The following is a 23,658-nucleotide window of genomic DNA, read 5'->3' on the forward strand; positions in this document are numbered from 1 at the left end:
TGCTGTATGAACTTTTAATGACCTAAAAAAAATTTTCCACTTTAGTTTACACAAGGGCTTTAGAAAACACCATATCCCATTCAGCTGTTTCTCCTCACGACGTCTTGGCTGGTAAGTTCTTGGTTTGCCTATTTTTAATGCTGCTAGTTTGTCTGAGGTGAAATCAGAAGCTCTGGGCGATAAAAGACCCCCACAATGATGCTTCTATAATTTTTTCCTAGTACTATGGGTTCCCGCTTAATGTGCTGAAATTGCAGAGATCATGGGGCTGAGGAAGATGCTGTTCTCTTCTAGCCCTTGTGAGTGTCCACCTCTCCTGTTGAATGGCAGAGGGGCTGACTCTTCATTTACAGGAAGGATGGATGTGTAAAACCACATCACATGTATGTGGTCATGGAAGTCATGTACAAATACCCTTTTCTTTGTGACAACTACATTTCACAGATAAAATGAAAGTCCAACAGCTGATGCGAGGCTATAACGAAGTGATCTGAAGCCAATGCAAAATACAATGAAATAAAAAAGATCAGCAATGTTTGGAGGAGATTATTAGAAATGTCTCCTGGATCTGTAAACAAAGCGGTCTCTAACGGCGCAATCTGTGTGCAGTGCTACGCATCATTCAGCAGAGCCAAGCATGCTGATTTGTTTTGGCAGGCTACAGTAAGTGAAGAAGAAAGGCTTTCTGAAAGCCACTTACCATCCTCTGGGAGGAAAAGGTACTCCCTCCCACTTGCCTGTTCTCAGACAGGAGTTTCCAAACTCTCTTTCCCACTGAAACTCTTGACGGCACTTCCTCTGGTGCAGATGGGTCCCAGCCATCTGGCCGGGTGATGTATTTCCACTTGGGAGGGTATGAAATCCCAATCCTAGAAGGCAGTCGTGTCCCACGGGTGCAAGTGGTGGAGGGCTATGTTAAGTAGCAACAGTTACTTCACTATCTGCTATCTGATACTCTTAGCTTGACGTGGAGGTCCTCTTAGCACATATTTGCAAAAGGGGAGTTGTCCAAGGCAGGAGTTCAGCCAGAATCAGGTTTCAGAAAATCTGAGCAGCAAGATCCTCACCCATTTGAAGCCAACAGGAATGTACCGTCTAACTTCATGGGTCCAAGAATTTGACTACAGTTTGTTCAAACAAATAGTAAAAAAAACCTCAAATGATTTAAAAAGCCTTCAGAAGAGCACTTAGAAAATTAAGATGGACAAGATTTCTTTTGCTAACCATTAGCTATAACCATTGCACTGCAGTTGAATGTTGTTACTTCCAATGGCTGCAAAAGTCGGTAAGTGAGGGTAGAACTACAGGCTAAATCTGCAGTCATTTCCTTCTCTCCGACAGAGGTACTCTGGATTAATATTGACATGAAAGACAGTGTAATTTGGCCCAGTATAGTTAGCCGTTCATATAACTCTGTACTGCTAACTCATTCTCCTGTAACTGTTAAATTCAAACCAACAACTGATTATTAATACAAAGGTGATTAAAAGTAACAGTATGTTCAGGAAGACGCAGGATGTGCAAAGTGAGCTGTGAAAGCAGACACTGTCCATGCAATTTGTAGTGCATGGCAACGCTCCCCAGGGACACTGGACAACATAACTGCAAATTCTTCTCTAGAAGTGTCTGAAGTGTTTTCTAGAAGGTGTCCTGTGATGCCAGCAACCATATTAGAATGATCCCGTGCATTCACGTACTCGCACCACAAGCAGAAGCACACGCAAGGTGCTAAACGCTACACAAACTACCCTTTCTGGCCTTTCACAAATTCTTCTTTTTAAGGGACACAAGTAACATCTCTATTTTCCCTCTAAGCACTTGGGAAAGAATTCCCCCAGCACACCAGTCTTCATTTTGACAAAATAGTTGGGTGGGAAGGAGCACTTTGTAATCTTACCCTGTATGTTTAACATTAAAAGAATCCACTGACGCCTGCTATTTCAACTTATGAAACTGTACGTGCATCACATTTTAGGGCTATTGTAACATTTCAATTGCTGTGTTTAATGTTTTGATTTACATTATTCTTAATTTCTAAACTTCTGGAAATATGTTTTCTTATAAATGATACTACTACAGAAAAAAATGAAAATGAGAGTCCTTGTAAAAACTGTTCTACCAGTTAATGTAATTATACAATGCAGTATTGTAAGAAAACCCTGGACACCTTTTTTCAAACACAGGACTTGCTAAAAGACTCATTACACTGTCTTGGGCTCTATGGCCTGAGTAATCTTTGGAACTCCAGGAATTCCTGAGGATTCAAGATTATGAGCAATTAATACTTATCCTAAAATTAAATTAGCAAATGGTTAGTAAACCTTCAGCACGTCTGATTCCAGACCTTCAGTTTCATGATTCATTGCTTCCAATTACTAAATGTCACAGTTACTTTATACGGAACCAGCCCTGCACATACTCCTATGCCTCAAGTTTTCTGGTAACCCTTGGATTATTGCTGAGGCTATCAATAAAGTAAACTTTAAATGATAAATTCACTGTCCTGCTTTCAATTTTTATACTGACAATCAGTCTAGCTATAGATCTTCCTGACCTTGCATTATTACCTTATTGGGAAACATGTATTCTTCTCATCTAAGCTTTTTTATTTTTAACACAAAACAACTGTCTGAAATACACTGCTTGATCTACTGTTAGTTAACACATCCTGTAAATGCTAGTACATTTAAAATAAGAGCCTGTAAAGTAAGTCATAGTAGAGATTATTTTGTGTAAAGTTGTCTCATGCATCTCATTTATGCAGTGGATCATCACGAAGTGCATTCCTATTGAGATCATTCATGAAAAATCAAAGCTTAATCTATGCCTTCGCTAAGCAATAAATGCAGAACTCAAGCAACCCACCATGATATATCCTGTCGTTCACTGTAAAATAGAAAGGAGAATTCAGTATCATATTAGGTCAATCGCAGGAGGGACAAAGGACAGAATACTTGGTTAGCGTTTGGTTACACAGGGATCTCCTGCTAACTGCATTTTGCAGTACAGCACCTGCAGGGTAACACTCTAATGTCCTAGATTTCCTTGAGAGGTTACTAACCCTGTTGCTCCACCTCTTCCTCTTGCTGGAGGTTACTGCTCCATTGCACGTGTGCCTGAACTGCTCATGAACCAGCCTTAAAACAGCAGGGCAGTTTGAAGCAGTGACCTAGATGACCACTACAGCTGGCCCTGCCTATGACTGAGTAACTGTGTCCACAGTACAACACATCTGTAATTAGTGTTTCTTACTCTAAATCATGGTAGTTTTGAAAAACTGCCAGATTCTAAATCTCATACTGAGGTGAACAGCCCACCCGCCTTTGTGTTAAGAGGTGGCATGGAGCAGTGAGAGCTGCTGGTGGGCAAGATCCTTTCCTCCTCCGGATCCAAGCCCTGCAAAAGCTCTCAGGTACAAGGGAGCTGAAGGCAGGCAGCAGGGTGTGTCCTCTAGGTATTGCTTCTGGTCACCCACCAGAGGCCAAGAAGGACCCAGAAACTGAGTACGGAAGAAGGAAAATGAGTAGAAACAAGACCAAGACTTTGGAAGAACTAAGGAGTGCGAGAAAGTGGACATTGAGGCCGAGCCTGAAGTTACAAAAATGTGACAAATAGGGACACCACACATTCCATTAGTTTCTCCATTTTATTGGGCCTCATTTTTTCCAAGCTACAAACACGTACATGAGCTTCAGCACTCTTCCTACTAAAGTCAGTACTAGAACGCAAGATTTAACTAACTTTTATTGCTGTCACAGCTGAAGAATCTCACACCAGTTTGCCAGCAAAGCCCCTAAGTCTATATATTTCTCTAGCAGTTTCAAGAAAATGGTCACAAGAATAATTTAAAAATAAAACAAATCTAAAACTATCAAAATAATATGTGGAGGGAGAATGCCTCAGCACTGAAAGGACTGGTGCCTTCAATTCCTTTTGTTTTGTATTAGGTGATCTAAATACACAAATATCTCAGTTACAGACTGTGAAGTTGCTTTACAGATGAGAAATTTTGAAATATGCTCTTACATTTCTCCTTTTTTGATGGTGAAATTGAGTCAATGATAATTTTCTTAGATTAAATGCCATTTCTCAAGTATCGTACCGATTGTATGGGGGAAAAAGCTTAGGAAAGCATGACTGAAAACAACACTGAACATAGAGATGATCATATTCTTGTAGGTGGTTACATCTTCCTACAGATGCATAAAAACATGATTAAAAGACAAAGATCTCCATTTATGATTAATTTCTAACTCCAATTTGAAATGCAGTTAACAAACGGTTACTAGACTTATAAACTGTACTGAGTTTCTAAAGAATTGAAACATGTAAGAGCTTGCCTTAGTATGAAATACCACATCTGCTCTACATCACAGCAACATCATGCAATTTCATTTATATCAGGAAATGCTAAACAATATCGTACCCAAATCTAATATAGACATGATTTCCTGACACGTAGAGTAGCTGAGATACAGGCAAGAAACGAAGACTGGCATCCACATGCTTTAGAAAATGGGATTCATTGGATGCAGCAGTTCCCTGTACCTTGTTTCTGGTTTTCTGTTTAAAAGGCAATTTCCAAAAGGATGGTACTGGCTGATATAGCGTGTGACACTGGTTCAGCATCAACTCATTGAGAAGACTGCAACACACTAAACCACAAGCACCAGTCTGCTGAACCAGGGCTTTGCTCACAGGCTCCCACACATGGAGTGACCAGGCAAACTCGACTTAGCCTACAACAGCAGCACGGGTTAAATTCAAGTTCAGATCTCCAAAGCAGGGAGGAAATTTAAATATTCATCTTAAAATGAATGGCGAATGACAATGCATGGCAAACAAAACATTCAGCTTCATGTTAACCTATACACACTTACCACCTGTAACATAAGCAAACAAACTGTCAACCAGCAAAAAAGCGCTCTTTTTCTGATTATGTTTGTGTTATAAAGTTTGGTGCAGAAATCAAGCAAGAGCCATGATCTGACCAATATTAATTTTAAAAATGCATATTGCTATTGTTTTTTCTCATTTTTATTCTTTTCTATTGTGAATTATACAATTGTGATTATAAACCCCAGATAGTAAATGTGCTTTTCCAGACTGTAAAAAAAAGAGATGGCTCAACCGAACCCAAGAGTCCACTAATTGTCACCGACTTGCAAAGGCTTAAGATCAGGCTGCTGGCCCATAAACACCGAGCTTCATTAGTGGAACCTGTCCTTTCCCCATCCTATTTTTTGTTGACGAAAAGCATTCCTTGGGCATTCCAGTTATAGCTTATGAGTGAAATGGGAATTTGCTGTTGATGTGAATGAGGTCAGAATTTAACCCTGTAACTTTAAATTAAAAAAATGAAAAGGATTTTCTATTTTGCTATTTTAGTCAGGGTGAAGGCTCTTGCTAGCAGTGGCTCTGTCATCGCACAAGTTTCTCAGTATTTCCTGCATACAGATCTGCCTTCTGAGATTTTTCTGAGTAGCTGCTGCCACTCTGCTGCAGTAACTTACTATGCACTGAGACTGGTCCGGCTGGACAAGTTAGTACAACGATAAAGTTAACTGTAAAGGAAACAAATTTATCACTCCTAGGTCTCATAGAGAAACATGTATGATCAGCATTGAAGCTCCAATTCAGTGAGTAACTTAAACACATGCTCAACTGGAAAATATGTATCAGTCATCCCCTTGACTTACAGGGATATTTTGCTATTTAAGATAAGCCAGTGCTTTGCTGCCTCAAGGCCAGCTAACTGAGCCTACATACAGTTGTGTGGTTATTAAGAATAATTTTACAAAGGGCTAATAAATGATTGTTAGCTGTTTCGGCAATTATATAATAGATCTATGAATATATTAACATATAATTGGCTATTATATGTTACTGTGGACCGCAAAACGTAAGAGGTCTAGCAAATGGTGTCTGTAATGTTCCTGTAAGATTGACTCATAAAGTATGATACTTTCACCCATTCCCAAGGCTCACCTGCACTGGGGAAACTTTTCTTTCCAGCCTAAGGCCCTTCTATATCCAGTATTTATACATGCAAGACCTTATAGACATGGGTCACCCCCTAGATTTATTGCAAGTCCCTCATGTGACTAGAGTTGGGATGTGCAGCATGACAGTCCAGCTGGTTAAGGGCATTTCTAAACCTAGGAGCACTTGACAAGCATAAGATGCAGATAACCAAAACTACACAGTGTGGGCTGTTACCAAACATTTTTCAGCCACAGAAAACTGTCATGAGAGACACAAACATCTTTGCAATTTTGGATCTGTTACAGTAATTTTTCTGAAGAACTGGAAACCTTAAAATTAGTAAAAATAATCTTTTAAAGTTCTCATTTAAAATACATGACGTTTTTTATTTTCATTGTTTAACAAGACAAAATGAGAATAAAAGTAGGTTATCAAAAAGTGGGTGCTGGCATTCATACTTTTTTATAATTGGCATACACATAATGTATATGAATAGCCACACATTTCTAGTGAGGGACTATGAACAAACACACATACATATACAGAGATATATAAACATACTATACATACATACATGAGTGAATATACATATTTATGTGCATACAGTATACAGACAAGATACTATACAGGTACAGTAAGTGCAATATACTGTATAAGGCTATACAAACACCGAAAGATTCTGGTGAAATGGTAACAACCATGAGAACAAAGCTTGGATGGTTTGTGACATAACACAGATGGTGGGGAAAACCTTGCTGTTCCATGTTGTGTTTTATGCATCAGGCACACACAGTTCGAACAGAAACATGGTACAATACATTCAGTTCATATACAAAAAAGGTAAGACAAGTGGGAGTGCAGGGAGGTAACTGAAATGCGTATGAGCAGACAAGTAAGGTTATTCTACCTAGAATACAGAATGTTTGGTTCATTTACAGAGAATGCCTATATATAAACCCATGCTTTCATGAATTCATGCCATTTTTATTTCTACTTTTTCCTTTAAGAATATTATAAAATTCTTGCCCTGAGTTAAACATAAATACACACAGAGAAGGGGAAAAAAAAAGAAAAAAAGGAAATTGCATGCTTCTGGTTTGGTTTTTTTTTTTATTTTTTTTTTTTTAACCAAGGCACAATGTCTTCAATAGTGGTTGCAAGACCATTTGAAATAAACTTAGCAATTGCTATTGTTCTGGTACTGCATCCTTCTTAATGTGACTAAACTAATTGTTTGCACACAAAAGTCTCAGAACAAGCTTTGAAGTGAATTTACAAGTTTTAGAAGAGAAACGCCTTAAAGAGAGATTCCCTAAGAGGAAGGAATACTACCAAATTAAATTCCTCTATAGGCAACTTACTGATGTTTGGACTGAAACTTCACATAAATTGCATTATATATTTGTTTAGTATTACTGAAAGTTGTTACCTATTTTTAGTAGAACCATGTATAACACTGTAAGAGCAGCTAAAAATGAGATGAGGAACTTCCAAATAATTTCTAGTTTCTTGTTGTAGTCAGGACAGGACAGTGATCTCACTGACTTAGTGTTTTATAAGCTGCAAGAGTTACAGCTTAGGAACACTTGTTCAATGATGCCATAAGACTTTCAAGCCCTGTATCTCCCCATCTCATTGACCTGCATAAGTCTTTTATTGGAAATCTTAGTTATTAGTTTCTATGTATGTCATATTAAATTCTACCTACCCATGTACAAGTCTGACTCTCAAAAGAAAGGTCTGGATGCAAAGGCCACACTTGGCTGTTGTCCCCATGTCTGAGCCCTCGGGCTCCAGAGGCACACAGTTCTCACCAACTTCCAGGGACTCAGGAGGGTACCTCACCCTCCAGGGAACAACCACCTACATTGTGCTGCATTGGCTGCGGCATCTGTCCCCATAAATTTCTCTGTTGAGCTAAGACTATTTTTCAAAGCACTGAAACACACCGTCCCAACTCTATCAAAACCAGGCACAACATAGCAACCCCCTGAAACCACCCACCACACAGATGAGATCTTCTCATGCCTGTCCTAAGCCTTTTAAAGAAATTGTAACTCCCAATCTGAGAAACAACTAGGTAAAGACAGTAAAAAAATGTTGAGTGGGAAGTGAAAATCCTCATAAATGCTGTATTTCATTCTTTGTCAGAACATTGTTGCATTTGAAAAGTTTCAACAACTTCTGTGAGGGAACTAGACTCTTTCTGTACTCTGCTGGCAAGCTTACAAAACCCGGGCAAGAACGACAAGAGATCAGAGTAAGGGAATGCAATATTCTTCCTCCCACTGTCTTCCATCACAGCTGAAATAGTGGCAGCCAAGCTGGCACCTGAGGGTGAGGAAAGGTATGAAGACAGACTCTAGGTCTGGTCCTCAGAGACTGGTCAGTGTTCCCACCTCTGACACCCTCTTTCTGTGGCATTACTTTTCCTACAGCTGACCTGCTTTCACCTGCCACTGCTTCTCCCCAGCAGGTCTTTTTTGTGCCTAAACCCATGCTATTGAGCAGTATGGTGGAGGAGAGCCACTAAAGCCATGCTTGGGCCTTGGGACCTACTGAGACAGCAGTGCGTGCTCAGTCCACCTCTGCCTAGCTTCCCCTGCGCCATGAATCGGAGGCCACTTTTGGTGGTGCGAGGGCCACCGAGCATGCGCTTTCCTCTCATGCTCTTAAATCAGAGTCCTGGCAAAGTAGGACCCAGCAATGCAGTGAATTGCTCCTGCTGCATGACCAGCCCAGCTGAATGCTGAAGAAAAGATCTTGGGACAGCAACAGCAGGGCTGTCTGCCAACAGAAGATGGTTTTGATACATTTGCTTCTCATGCCAATCAGTCAGGCGTGCCTTGGAGGTGAGGGATAATGGACGTGGCAATTCCATCCACTTCAAGGTTTGTGTTTTTGTTTCCTTCTCTCCTTTTTAACAAGTTTTCTCTGTTTGCAGTTTGTATATTTAGAAACAATTTGCACTGCTCTGGACCCATGCACTGATTACGTAAGACCAGATTCAAGCTGAGACTCAACACAATGCAATGTGAAGCCTTCCCTAAAGCATTAACATTCTTCTTGTTGCTCTCCTCCAAAATGTTGACAGCATATTTAGCTGGACTGACAATAGCAGGATTTTGCCTTCCTATGTGCAAGATACTTGTCCTTGCAAAAAAAACCCAACAACTGTGTAAAGTAATCCAACCGCTCCCTCTCGTGGGCATGGGGCTCTGCTGCACTTTAGAAAGGCACAAAAGCATACTGGGAAATCCAAACTCACAGATTTTTAGCAGTGCAAACTCCCCAGAAGGCTGTGTGACACACTGCAGGACCCAGCTCACGCCCTGGCACTTCTTTCTAGGTGGTGGCAGTCAGCGTGATGACTCATCCCTGACTCCCGTGACCATTCAGCCTGAACAAGAAGGCAAAATCCTATGGCTCTGGATGATTCAGACTTTCAAATACACTCAGGCCACATGCTGGTCAAATCCAGACATCATCTCAAGGTAAAAGTTGGCCCATGTCCCAACAATGAAGTGCTTTGCCAGGCGTTTCTCTCTGTACCCCACCGTGGGTTCTTCCATGCCTGTCCATCCTCCCAGGCAGGACCCAGAGGAGTTTTCTCCTCCTCGCTATTTGCAAAACCAGCATCCACAAAATTCAGTCTACATTCATTTTTGCCTACACAGACACTAAAGACTTCTCCACTGGAGGAGCAGGACTTATCCATGAGAGGACCATTTGAGAAAGAGACATCATTTGTAAGATGTTCCTAGTAAAATTTACCTGGTTTTCTGGTTTCAGACATTCAAATGCATTTCCTTGTATTAGTGGCACATAAAACTAATTGAAATCACTGTCAAAGATACAGTAGATTGCACCCCAAATAGTTTTTGCACTTTATAATTCCACATAAACCGAAGCTTAAGCAATTCCTGACAGTCACATACTTACCAACCTACTCCCATCTGCAACTGCTTACTTTCTCGTCTATTACACTGAACTTACTAATCTTTGGGGTAAGGACAGTCTTTGTTCTACACACATTGTCTACCAACATGGGGACCTTATTTAGGACTATGACTCTTAGACACCACCGCAAACGTTACTGTGGTAGGTCCTACTGGCCAACATTAATCGGGTTTTGGATCCAATGACTATCCCAAGCCTTATTAAAGGTGATGGTTAAACATAAGGAGTAATTAAGTCCCTTTAAGGGAATAGCTTCACAGGCAAAAATAGAAGCTACCATCCAAAGCAATAAATAGTGTATACAAAGTCCAGACCAAAACCCCATGGGACTCTGATTACAGAGCGAGAGGCATGGGACTGTTCCCACTCTGTGGACATACATTTTGAATGAAGAAAAAGATCAAGTATCAAAAAGAAACAATCATAAACTTGGCTCCAAGAGCACAGCGACAGAGATCTCGGAGACATTGCACTGGCTGAAGGGAACACTTGGCATTTACACACAGGGATAAGAAGAAAACAATTGCCACCATCCCATGAATTGTTTCATATGTTTTGCTATTCTACGGCCAAAGTACACAATAGACTTTCAAAACTTTCGAAAATTAGAGGAAAAAAGAGAGACAGAGAAAGTCATACCAGAGTGGCAATTAGCACAGTAGTTAGATATTCTTTTTGAATAGGAATTCAGGACTGCAACTCCCCTGAGATCTTTAACCAGCAGCTCAGGGGGATCTTTTTTTCACTTTGGCCCAGAGAGCAAGTATGACAGAAGCTGGTTCTTCCATTACAAATCCTTCTGTATTACTAGAACCACAAAAGCAGAATCACTAGAGTTTGATGCTAGTTTCAGATTGTGATTTGTCAAGGAGTGCATCTAGGAAAGTTTTACAGTACTGAGCGATGACATGGGTTTATGCTATGTAGCAGATACAAATTCTCTTACTAGCACATTTTTTTGTTACCATTTTCCTAGTATTCAAACTGGATGAAAGAGTATTTCAGTCTACAGAGTTCTCCATCTGCCTGCAATGACTGCATTTCTTTCATATAATGGCAGTTAAAATAAGACTCCTGCGATCAGATACGGAACAGTGGATCTTCATTTATAGCTGCTCATTTTTCAGCAGCAGAATTCATTAAAGGCAGCAGTCAGGAACCCAGCCCTGTTACGATGCCTGACAACTGCAGGGTGTTTACTGACTGCTTTGAACTCTTGTACACTATTGCTGGGGAAAATGGCAACTTTAAGCTGAGAATAACAGAAGAGCACAGATGCTTTGTTTATGCTCACAGAGTAGCATAGAGCCCATCATATGCTTTCAGATGCACATTTGCCAACTAAAGCATGATAATGTCAATTCATTGGGGAAGTACTTTGTCTAGGCGCCTTCAAAAATAATTATAGCCATAATAGTAACAATTTACCCTTCTTGCATTCATTAATTACCGGGTGAACACAATGCTTACAAGGCATACAAAGACTATAATATGCTTTGTATACACAACTAAGGCTAGAGACATTAAGAGCTGGGCTTGTGATACTTAGTTGGCCCAGTGCAGAGTTATTCATGAACTTAGGAATGAGACACTGCTGAAGAGTACTCAGTACTAGTCAAAATTCAACTCTAAACTATTTCTCTAAAGTTTTGCAAATTTCTTACAATGAGCTTATACCGCACTTAAACTACAGGGTATTATTGCTCTAAGAATGCATGTGGAGAGCAGCTAAGTATATATGTCAGCTTTTTCTTTTGTCATATTTCCCTTCCATCATTCTTTTGTTTTAACGTGGAGCTAGAGCACGAAATTATATAATGGTTGCCCTGAAGATAAGGTTTCACCTCAGTTTTAACGCTAGAATTTTTTTTCATGGTAAAATGTGCATGTTTTGATTTCATTTCGGTTGGCACCTAAATATTGAGTCTTAAACAAAATGTTATCTAAGCTGTTGCGTGGAAGAATTGGGGATTTAACAGGTGAGGCTGGTGCAAGCCTCCTCCCTCCCTCCCTAATGCCAGCTGATGTGGTGCAAGGCTGTGCAGGGTGCTGGGACGGCAGCCACGAGAGTGCAGCCACCCTTCTGCAGGCACGCAAGTGCCCACGAGGAACATGGCTTACAACGACTTCTGCACAAGGTTCCTGCAATTATTCGGTGCAACACTGACGATTCCAGCCAGCAGGGAAAGAAAAAACCCCAGCGCCTCGAAGTCACACTTCTTAAAGTAAATGACTTAGCTCCTAGAAAATTCGGGTGAAGTTGCTGTAAGATCTGAACAGGCTTCACCTCTCCCTACGCTGTGCAAGGCTTCGCCACTGGCAGCGTCAAGCAGGAGCCCCGCAGGCCGGGCAGAAGGGCAGCGCCCTCGCTGCCGGGGAAACCCTCCCGGCCCGGCCCGCTCCGCTCCGCTCCGCTCCGCTCCCCCGCAGCCCCAGCCCCGCCGGCCGGCACGGACACCCTTCGGCGGGCGCGGCGCGGGAGGCGGCCGCCAGGCGGCGCCGTGGGCTCGCCGAGCGAGGCCGGGCCGAGGCGCGGCCTCCTGGCCGGCGCGGCGGGCGGGCCGCGTGGGCCTGGGCCCGGCCTCCCTCGAGAGAAAGCGCTGTGACCCGCCTGCCCGGAACCACGAAGTGACACAGACCGCGGGCAGCCCCCGTTTTTCACGCAGAACCGGGGCAGCTCCCCCCGCCTCGGCCCAGTCCCGCCGGCCTGCGGGGCGGCTGCCGGGCCGCCGAAACGGCAGCGCTGCCCCAGGCGGGCACCCTGCTTCGTGTTCCCGGCTCCGGGAAGAAAAAAGCTTTTACTAATCCCTTTGGATTTTCCAAACTGTTCATTCTGAACAGTTGTTAAAGTGCATTTTCGTCCAGGACTTCTCCGGCACAGACCCAAACAGTAAATAAGGTATTTTCTCATGTTCTTGCAGAACGTAAAACAGTGCACGTTATACGTCTCTCAGACCAACTGGGAATAAATACGACGACGAACCCCCTTCCAGTTGCATATTTAATGTGGAAAGATCTGCTTTCTACCTCCCCAGCTACGTTAATACATTAGAAAACTATGCTGGAAAACTCCTGGTCTCTCGCTTGCAGGACTCTGCAAATCTTCCGTTTCCCTTTCCTTAAGACAGCTCCCTTAGGGAGGTCCAACACCAAAACCAAGAGCCAACCCACCCACCCGAACACCACTTCAGGTCACTGCTCTCCCCCGGGGCACTGCTAGCGAGTCGGACTACGAAGCCGAAGCCCGGCAGGAGGGAAGATGCCAAAAGCACGCCATTTCAAAGGTTAACTGTAGGTAGGACCCAGCAGTATCATCCATACAGCTTCTTCCTAACACTCAGCACCTGTGCCTTGAGTCTGAGAAGGTATAAATGTCTATTACCTAGCAGTGGAAATTTTAATGACTGTTATCTCTTCATGGGTAAACGTCCAGGAGCCTCTAATGCACACAGAGCAGGAATGATCCCAGCTAGCTTTCCACAACCAACAGAGGTGCTTAAATTAGGAGGATAAATTACCAGGTTATCCAAGGTGACAGACATGCAGCTCTGCATGGTCACTGAGGGTTTAGCTAAGTGAATCCCTTCTGCAGGCACCTCTCTTCATATACCCCACATGGAACCCATATTATACCCCTGATTTAGATATCTCAGAGGTAGGATAGATCTCAGCTGAAGAGTACACTCGGTCCTTCTACAAGTCTGTTTTATTATTTAGCTACCTAAATACGAATTTAAGGAGTCAACTTGTATGTAAAATTCTTGCCTATCAAAGATACATACTCAAACTATTGATGGATTCACTTCAACTGGTGCAAGACAATAATTACATGGCCAAGTCCATTCTGCGCATGGGAGGCCTTTCCCCTTTCCTATATTATATTCAGATAAATCATAAAATAAGTTAAAGCTCTCCTGAGGAGAGTTTTTGTAAGGTAATGGTTAGTTTGTCCATCATGTGGGCCTTCTGTGTTGTGTTCACTGATGTGGTAGTATGGGGGAAGAAAAATGCCATCTCAGCTTGCTGGGGGCTCAGGCAGATACCAGGCAAGTAATGAAATGAGCTGCATTTTTTTGTTAAAAATAAGCCACAAAAAGTTTCTGTGTTGATTCTGATATATTTTCTAGCTTTTTCTTCATTTCTTCAATGCAAGTTGAAACTCCTTAATTCATAGCTGCCCATGTATCTTCATTCCCTCCTTCTAATCTCAGCATGGCTTCTGGATTTTTACTTTGATCATCACTGTAAAGTTTAAATCTTCTTTCCTTGGTTAAATTGGAGCTAGATATCACTGCCTGGTCCTCCCCACAAGAAGACACCAGACCTTAAGAGGCATGCAAACCTTCGGAATTAAGATAGTGTACCTCGAGGAGGCAACAGTAAAGGACAGTGCTGTCGGCCTGCTGAAAAGCAAGTAACTAACAGGCAGCATGAAGAGAGGCTGCACGTTTGCAGATAAGGTACACAGTTTTGTGGAAATCTGTCTGAAGACAGGCTCTGCTTTGCAGAAAAGCTGAAATACCACATTGTAACTATCAGGAGTTTTGTTTTCAAAGGGTGTACTTTCCTTCAGATTGTGGATCTTCATTATAAACATGCACTGCTGTGCTGCTATGCAGCTTAATACACGTGATTTCCAATAGCTGTCTACATCTTAATGAAAACAAACTTCACCTTGCAAAAATCATTTGCAGCAAAAAATCTAGAGATGGTTATATTGGCTCCTTTTTCTTAAAATGGAAACCAGTGGTTTTTTGGTGTGCTGACGACTGTTTTGGAGAAGCCTGGCAGTGACCTAGAGATGATTTTACGTCCATTAAAAATACGGATGCGAGATACTCTGCTCTCCAGCAGAGGGAATTCCACAGTGCACGTTGCTTGAAATGTTTTCTTCTTTTGTGACAGACATGCTCAGTGCACATGTATACTGTATGCGACAGGGATTTTTGAGTCCATCAATAGAGTGTAATCCTTCGTTACCCTGAGGTGAAGATGTGGAGAATGATAGGATGCAGGGATACATCACTATATCACAGTAATACCTGTGACTCCAAATCCTGCTTGCTTTACTCAAGTGAACAATTTTGTTCACTGTGGGTGTCCCCTGATATGACTGAGAATTTACCACTGCAGGGTGAAACATCTGACCATGCCTGCTACAGAAGTCTCAGGCACCAGCACAGAGGCTCTAGCAATATGGGTGATGAGTTATTTATTGGGGCATCCTTGGACCATGTTTATTCTACTTTATAAACCTCACATGGTGGTTAACTTCTCTGTCCACTTGGATGGCTACAACAACTGGTACTTGTTTACATTTCCATATAAAGGCCACTATTTCGGACTTTCACTATTTCTAGTTTTATTCACACATTTCTTATCTCTAAGCTATAACTTACTGTACTTTCTAGAACATTTTCCATTCTCTGAAAGCTCTCTGCTAACATAGGAGAACCTTTACAAGGCATTGCATTTTGTGATATCTAGAACACTTCTCTGGTACTTACACTCCTCTCTTTAGGATATTTATATTAAGGTATGTATTTAGGAAATGTAGCTATATGCCACTTCTGTAGCTCAAATATATTCCATGCTTCTGCCATATTACAGTTCCAAGCTCTCTACTTGACTTCCTCTGCTACTTCCTTAATTTCTTAAACTTTGTCCTTATGCAATCAATAACTTCAGTTCCAAGATAAACTTATGTTTATCTTTCAGTTTCAATTGAGTCAATTCACGACTTCATCCAAGGTTAATTCCTGCAACCAGCTCTTTCAAAATGCCCTCACCATTTACCAGAACTAAGTACAGAAAGGCATGCTCACTACCTGGCTCAGTGTGTTGGTAACTGCTGGCTGACTCTACACTACAGAATTTTAAAGTGTTCTCCATCAGAGATCAGCCACATAATTCAGCTCTACTTATAAGCAATTTCTTTTTCCTTATAAATGATCACTATAATGTTTACCACCAATACACCATAAATATATTCGTGAATATTAACTGGTTAATCCTCACAATTCCTACACCAATAAACAAACAAGAAAATAAGGCATGGGGAGGTAAATGTCAATAGTTACACAATTAGCCAATATTTGATTGGGATTATAATTTACGTTTCCTTAGATCAGACTTATTTTTAATTACTAAGCATCGTCAGCACTTCCTTGAATGATTCTGTATTAAAAACAATGGGCCTTGAGAGCTCAGTTGCAAACCTGATTTTTTCCCCCCAAGTTAATAATTTTGAAAAATATCAGTTTGGGATCCATGAAGATTTGAGAAAAGTGATTAACAGTAATCTGCCCTTTCCCAGATCTTGTATCCCTCTATGAATGTTAGCTGTGCCCATCTCATCAACAAAGAGGTGGATAACAGGATGCATCTTCTTAATCTTCTGGAAAGTCTAACTGCTGATTATGATGTGGTTAAGGAAACCAGTATCAACACAATCAATAGCCACAGCACACAAAAACCAATACCCTGTACACCACAATCTGTCAGATTCAGAATGGGCTAACAACCCAGCCATTTCCAAACACATTTCACCTGTCATAGATTACTTGCACATTAAGATAGAATAGGTGTATAAAGAACACAATCAAAGTAATGTTTGTCTCTACCATGGAGATAATAAGACTTTTGTCATTCTGCTGGAATCAGGGTCAAATCCACACCTTTAAAAAAATATGCCATCATAATAAATGACAACTTAATAGATAGACAGTAAGAGATTGACAGCTTGAAGGGAAGACTTATGGGGAGAGAAAGCTTCTACCAGTTTTTCTTCTTTTTCATGAAGCTATGTCCATACTATACATTATTCAATTAACAGGATCACCCTCTACAGTCACTTGAAAATTCCTCTTATCATCTTTGTTCCTTTCTTCTGTATGAAGTGAGGTGGATTTTTCCTCCACAGTTTCAGTGAACCCTGGCTGTAACTTCTAAGAGGCTCATTATCTCTTCTATCACATCAGCTTCTGCTTTCAAGGCTTATTGTTTAGTTCTTAATATAAACTGAGAGACTAAAATCCCTTCAAAACACCCAAGGTGCCTTTGCCACTGAGCAACCAGCAAAGCATCATGTCTGCTGTGAGACCCATTTAATCAAAAATCATATACTACATGAACACTGGGACACTCAAAACCTTTGGAAGTACAATTACCCTAATTTCTTTCTTAGATGAAGGAACACTTGACGTGATATTTAAATGGGCTGTCATTTTGAATCTCCATTATGGTTTTGATTTTCTTATATAAAATATGCTTTAGAAATGTGCAAGGTTCTGTTAGGCATTGTGTCCAGCAGGGCTCAGAAATAATACAATAGCATCAGTTTTGCAGGTTAAAGAATTTTAACCTGCATGGACTAGGCTACCCAAATGTAACCTTCCTAACAAGTAGTTGGCTGTCTGGATTGAGTAAATCAACCTTACTCTTCTTAGTCACTACTTTTGTCAAGACTTTCTAGAAGCAACTCACCAAGCTACAAACAACTTAAATACATGATTATTGGAAAGCAGTCCTCAGGGAGTTTTCCACTCAAATCTCATTGAAATTCCATAGGATTATGGGGACTAATTCCCTGAAAGCCAATCAAAAATTCACCATCTGAATAAGGGTGTTTGTGTGTGTGCATACATATATGTATGTGCACATATATGCATACATGTTTATGTCTCTTTGTGCATATATACACCCAGACACATACACAGTGATGTGTAGGCCCGTACACATACACACAAGGCATACAACACTGGAGTGCTTTGAGCTTGACAGAAGGCATTCACATTATGTTTAAGTGAAACCTCTTCTTTCAATTGCTACTCTCAGCAGTTAGTTCTGTCAAACTAATAATACAGGTCTGCACAGCAAAATGATACAATATCAGTATTAGCATATAAAATAAAGGTAAGTATAGGTTTCCCATGTCTTTATTTCTTTTCCATTTTCTCGCTATTGGAGAAATTTGCCAAACCCAAACACTTTCATTTCTTTCTCAAGGGTCTATGTGGCATTTTTCGTTTTGGTGAGGACAAAAAAAAGTATCTCTGTTTAAGATACACGGAGATGTTATCCCTTTGATTTAGTTTTTGATTCCTAACAATATACAATAAATAATAACTACAGTGGACTATTTAATAGTCCTGTAAGCATTGCATGGCCTATAGTTGAAGAGAGTCTAGCTGCCTTAACTAAACAAAATAACTTGCTGTAAGAGCAGTTTTCAGGACAGCAATAAATCACAGCGTAATACAATCATGAATTAAGCTCAAAACAAATGTGAGACTGGCACAAATAGTAAAGTACAACTGGGCAGAAGTCAGGTATGTACAAGTCATTGACAAACATTGGTGCAAGTGCTTTAGACAAGAGATTTAAAAGAAATTTACATAAAAACATAGATTAAATTTATCAAAGTTTGATAAATTTTAAAGACAGTAAAAAAGTACAGAAAACATGAAAAAAATAAAAAACCCAGCCAATTCATACAGTACAGTTTTACTACATTTATATTACAGAATGAAGACAGAAGAGGGTACAAGGAATTAAGAGCAAAGAGAATTCTACTGGCTGTGGTCAGTGGAATTTCATTGCCAATGAGAGATGTGCACACACAGATGCACGCACACGCACAGAAAATAAAGGCAAAAACTAAAAAAATAATTTACTGTAACAAATGACAGACAGAGGTGAGAAACATTTGGCATGTTGCAGCATATGAAGTCATTCACGATTGGCTAACGATGGTACCTGGCTCGGCTGAAGATCACTGGCTTGCCTGAGCGGAGTAACGGATGGAGGAGGCACACCTGATGTTGAAGCAGACCGACCTAATCTGCAACTTGCTTTAGGCTCTGCAGAGGAATAGAGAAGAAAATACAGCAGTGAACAGGAGGTGGGTTACTGCTGCAGTAAACTGTAACATAGTGGACCACGGATTCCCTTGAAATGGAGACTCTGGGCTTGGTTTCCACTTGAAGTCTTGGACATTTGGCTGAATCATGAAAAGAAGTTGAGATCAGAAGAAGGGGGATTAAGACAGAACCCATCCCATGTCCTGGCCTCTTTCCTCTCCTCTAGCATCGCTGAAGCTGAAGTGTAGAGCATAAAACAGCAGACAGACAGGAAGCATATAAAGGAAACCACCTTGTTGCCCCCTGCCCCCCAGCCCCTTTTTCTACTCCTCATAAAATACAGCAGTGATTAAAGGAGTTACAGCTGTGTCTGGTTTAATCTCCATCACAGAGCTGAGGGAGATAGTAGCCCAAAGACTGATTGTGCTGAGGGAGATAGTAGCCCAAAGACTGATTGTGCTGAGGGAAAGCCTGAAATGCCAAAAAAATGAAGGAGGGAATGTATAAAAGCGGTGAGGATACTGTCACACTTGGGGACTTGGAATGATGCCAAAAATACTTGGAAATCTGATGTTAATAGCATTGAATTGAGAGACTGAAAGTAGGAAGAAAGGAGACAAATCACAACATCAAGAGTAGCAAAGTCTGAAGTCAGTTCACCAGAATCAAGGCCATTACAGAAGTAGAGGTTGCCTTGAAAGAAAGCTCTATTCCAGAGAAGAACTGCACAGAAATTAGTTACTTCATTTTCCTTCTGCTGTTGTACATGGAGGCATTTCTCAGAAGGCTCGGCATTGATTTCCAGCGCAGGTTACTATTGTTAACATACCGACAGGAAGGTGACTGTGCAGCTCAGGAGTCCTGGATGAAGGTTTTTGTGTCTCAGCCATGTTGACACCAGTCAACACCCCATATCTAGTCTAGAAGAAACTGTCTTTTCCTGAGAAAGGGGTCTGCCTGTTTCCGCCCAAGAGAAATATTTGTCCCTACATTTCCTGTTTATGGCTGAGGAAACATCTCTCAACCCATGACTTTTAGCTCAGATGAATATGTTCATTCTCCTCATGTTTTATAAGCTTTCCTCCCAACCCTGCACCTGTCTTTTCTATTTGGTGGGCAAACACCAAGGACATTTGCACTCAGCAGACACACTTTGTACAATAATAGACTCTCAATTTTAGCATTGATAGTACTGCTTTACCATGAATAACAAGTAATTACAATAATATCATGCCTCCTTACAATGGGTTTAAAGAATTCCTTCAATTTGATCTCACATTTTCAAGAAGAGGGGAAGGACCTATGCCTCATGCAATCCTGGTTTAGCAAGTTTGCCTTTGGAGCACACGTTTTCTCACATATCTTTTGCTTGTGTCTCTCTGAAATGTATTTTCTCATGCCTTATTTACACTGCTGCTTTGTCTGTGTTTGTTTTATACTAATATCTCTATTTCCTACGTGCATCTCTAGTATCATCACTAGCCACTGGTTGGGCCATTGTTTGAAAGGAATAATATGCCCATCACTAGCATGTCCTTAAGGTCACTTGGCACATCTTGGAAACTTGAAGACAGTTGGCACATTACGCCACCTACCAGCAACATGCTGAAATGTGTTCTTTCAATCTCATGCTTTTTCATTGTCACTTTAAATGCTTATTTTCCTCGGATGTTTCAGAATTCAATAGGGTATGGAGAAGAGCTATCCACTTAAGCTGGAGCACTCAGGCCAATGAAAGCATCTGTATGGGTGAATATTCATCAGCTAAATATTAATAGGTTGGTTAACATCCAGCTGGCTGAGCAGCAAAAATATTTATGCTGTTTGACGAATGCATTATTCAATTCACTCATTCCTAGTCAGTCTGTAAACATACCACGAGTCAACATGGCAATAAGCATGCAGAAAGGAGCAGACCGATCTCCTCCATAACATTGCATTTTGTACATAATCTGCTGTTTTGCTTTTTTTGGACTTGGGTAGTGATTCTGAAGGTTTGATTAGATTTGGTTTTGTTCTGATTTCACACTGTCTGGGTGCCAGATTACTGACTGTTTCTTTCAGTAATATAGATATAATAATGGATCTCATGTCTGTTCCCTCCTGGAATTTTGCTGGGGTTTCAGAGAGGACAAGAATTGGGGGTTTTTTGGTTGTTTTTCCCCTACTGCTAAATAGAGACTCTGTTTTTGCTGTGACACGCAGAATCAGACACCCAGTATGTAAAAAACTCCAAGGCACTGTCTGCCATTGCTTCTGAATTGTTTTCTTTGCTTTGGGAAAGCAGAGAGAAGTGTCATAATTTCTAATTTGGATATATGTGCAACAAGAGATTACCATTTCCTTGCCAAAGAGAATTCTTTCATCTGTCATCAAAGAAAAAAAACCTATCACACACAGATGAAGTATTAGTTCCTTTATCTCCCTGTAATATATGTTACAGTATTAATGGAAACTATTGCAACTTCCATCGTGATCCTCACCAAAAGAGGTTTCAGAGATGGCTCCATCAAGTTTTTTTTAAAGTTCAGGAAGTTGGGTTATGCTCTGGAAGGGAAATGTTTGGTTTTTTTAATAGCCATTCCATTGGTCTTAGTGGGAATATTTTTAGACCAAAGAAATACTCTATTCTACTGTAATTAGTGCTCTGAGTAACATCTTCTCACTGCACACTACTGTGGGGGAAAAAATATCCATAAATGGTCTGTTGCATAAGTGATGCCCAACTCACTGCTCTCTATTCTGCAGCATGTTATTTTTCAGCTGTGGACAGCTTATTCACTGTACTGAGGCTAACTGGATTTTGATCACTTCAAAATAATAATGATCACTTCAAATAATAACTTCTGCTTTGGGCTATCTAAAAAGTAGTAAGAAGTCTTCTTGAATAATTATGTCCACCGTCCAGTCACTTTCAGTATCTTTACCTCTTGGTTTTCATGTTTTAAATGGTCATTTCAGCTTGTCTGCAAGGCCTGCATATTGATACCAATTCTGGTTCTGGAATGAAAATCGGTTTTCCAATTTACTGCTGAGAGTCTTGAAGGAAGAACAATTTCTGCCAGCAAATCTCAGGGACGCTTTCTATTGTTTAATTCATGTTTATCTCATGTGGACAATATTGAGACAGCTCAGTATTAACATCTGAAATGAGTGAGTAGTCTTGAGACTTCTTGAGAAGTCCCCTTTGTGACAGTAATTCATGGTGTGGAGCAGAGTTTTATCAGCCAGCCTGATAAGCACATAGGGAAGGCCCTGTAGATATTTGTCCACCAAGGAGGACCCATTTGCTCAGGGTCCATGATAACGCAAGCTAAAATACATCTAGCTCCATACTGATGAAGTTAGTGCGGCACCCCATCTCTGCGCTGTGCTTCACTTCACTGTGTGGGTGGATCCTCTGGTTCTAAATCAAACCTGCCAGAAAGAGGGTTCCAGAGACTTCACTCCAAACCCAAGACCCTCTCTGCATCCACAGCTAGGGGCCTTCTGACACTGCCGTAAGCCACTCAAATGTTGACAAGGGCTAAGAGCCTACTGCCAAGCTAGGGAACTCATAGGCATATGTCTAAGTGCTTTACTGGACTGGGGCCAGGGTATGCAGTGCACTTGAGTAGCCGTTAGAGATGCCTGTTGCAATCAATGGGCAGCATGAGGTTTGAATTCAGCAGATTGTTCGGGGTAGCTAGAGAGCTGCACAACATAGTTATGTTATGCACAAAAATGTTCCTAAGATTCAGTTGCTATATTTAACTGATGAAGCTTTCTTTGGTGGTATTATTTTGCACAGCTTCAAATGACACATCACTCACACTGTGCCGTATTATGAAAAACGCACCACTTACTAAGTGCCTGAACCACCTCCAGGAGCCAGGCGCAGATGCAGTGTAATGCTAGTAGGGGATGGCAGATCAGCTGTGTCTCAGTCCCCTGTTATGTCACCCACAGCAGCCACAACATTCCCAACAATGCTAGTGGTTGATACCACAGCCACCTCAGCACGAAGTAAACCTACACACGTAGTCAGCTGCAATGGGACCAGCATTACTGGACTCTCAGGTTTAAACTGAGTCCTGACAATGCCAGTAGGATTACCTATGGACATAAGCAAGCAGACAGCCCTAAAGGACAGCATTAAGGATGAGAATTTTAAGGAGAGACTATCCAACACAGAAGTACAGGCTTTCCAATCACAAATAGGATTGCCTTAAAATTGTGTACTTAATTGTGTATTTAAGCACTCACATAAATGACCTGTTTTCCAAAAGTGCGAGTGCTGTCACTCATAACTAAAGATGTAGAGGCTTGGCTGGCTGCATTTGGAGCAGGGGGTGTTGCTGGATTTTCCTCACTAAAGCACAGTGCTGAAATGCGACAAGATTTTATGGAAATATTTTTGATCAGTTTTATACCAATGTGCTATGGTTTTCTATATTCTCCAGAAATACAACAGCTCTGCATGATTTTTATTTTTGGATCTTAACGGGAAGAATTCTCTTATTCATCCAAGGAAGGCTTCATTCTGCCTATCCTAATCTTAATTCAAAAAAATACTCTGGCTGTCACTTACATTGGAGAAGCTTCTTATCCTGTCACAGTCTCTTCTTTGCACATGAAGAAAGAAATATTTCTTATTTGCTACAGCTGCCAAGAAGCACGTTTTGAATTAAACAAGGCGATGTGACAGGCAGAGAGTAATCACATGCAAAAAAAGAAAAAAAAAAAAAGAAGAAAAAGAAAACATGCATGGAAAAATGAATCACACCTATTATCATCATACTGACCTGGCCACGCTGGTCTCCTAAAAAGGGATGAGTAAGCTGAAACATAACTTGAAATTATGAAACCTTGA

General features: G+C 41.0%; 1 protein-coding gene across 1 annotated transcript in view; it reads right to left on the bottom strand.

The window, feature by feature from the left end:
• NYAP2 (neuronal tyrosine-phosphorylated phosphoinositide-3-kinase adaptor 2) overlaps positions 1–23,658 on the bottom strand; it is a 140,812-nt gene that overhangs the window by 10,359 nt on the left and 106,795 nt on the right. The window contains exon 5 of the mRNA XM_075031840.1: positions 18,703–18,806. Coding sequence (XP_074887941.1) covers positions 18,703–18,806 — 104 coding nt within the window. The remainder of the gene's footprint in view (positions 1–18,702; positions 18,807–23,658) is intronic.

The sequence above is a fragment of the Buteo buteo genome, chromosome 7 (assembly GCF_964188355.1).
Source record: "Buteo buteo chromosome 7, bButBut1.hap1.1, whole genome shotgun sequence".
Taxonomy (NCBI): domain Eukaryota; kingdom Metazoa; phylum Chordata; class Aves; order Accipitriformes; family Accipitridae; genus Buteo; species Buteo buteo.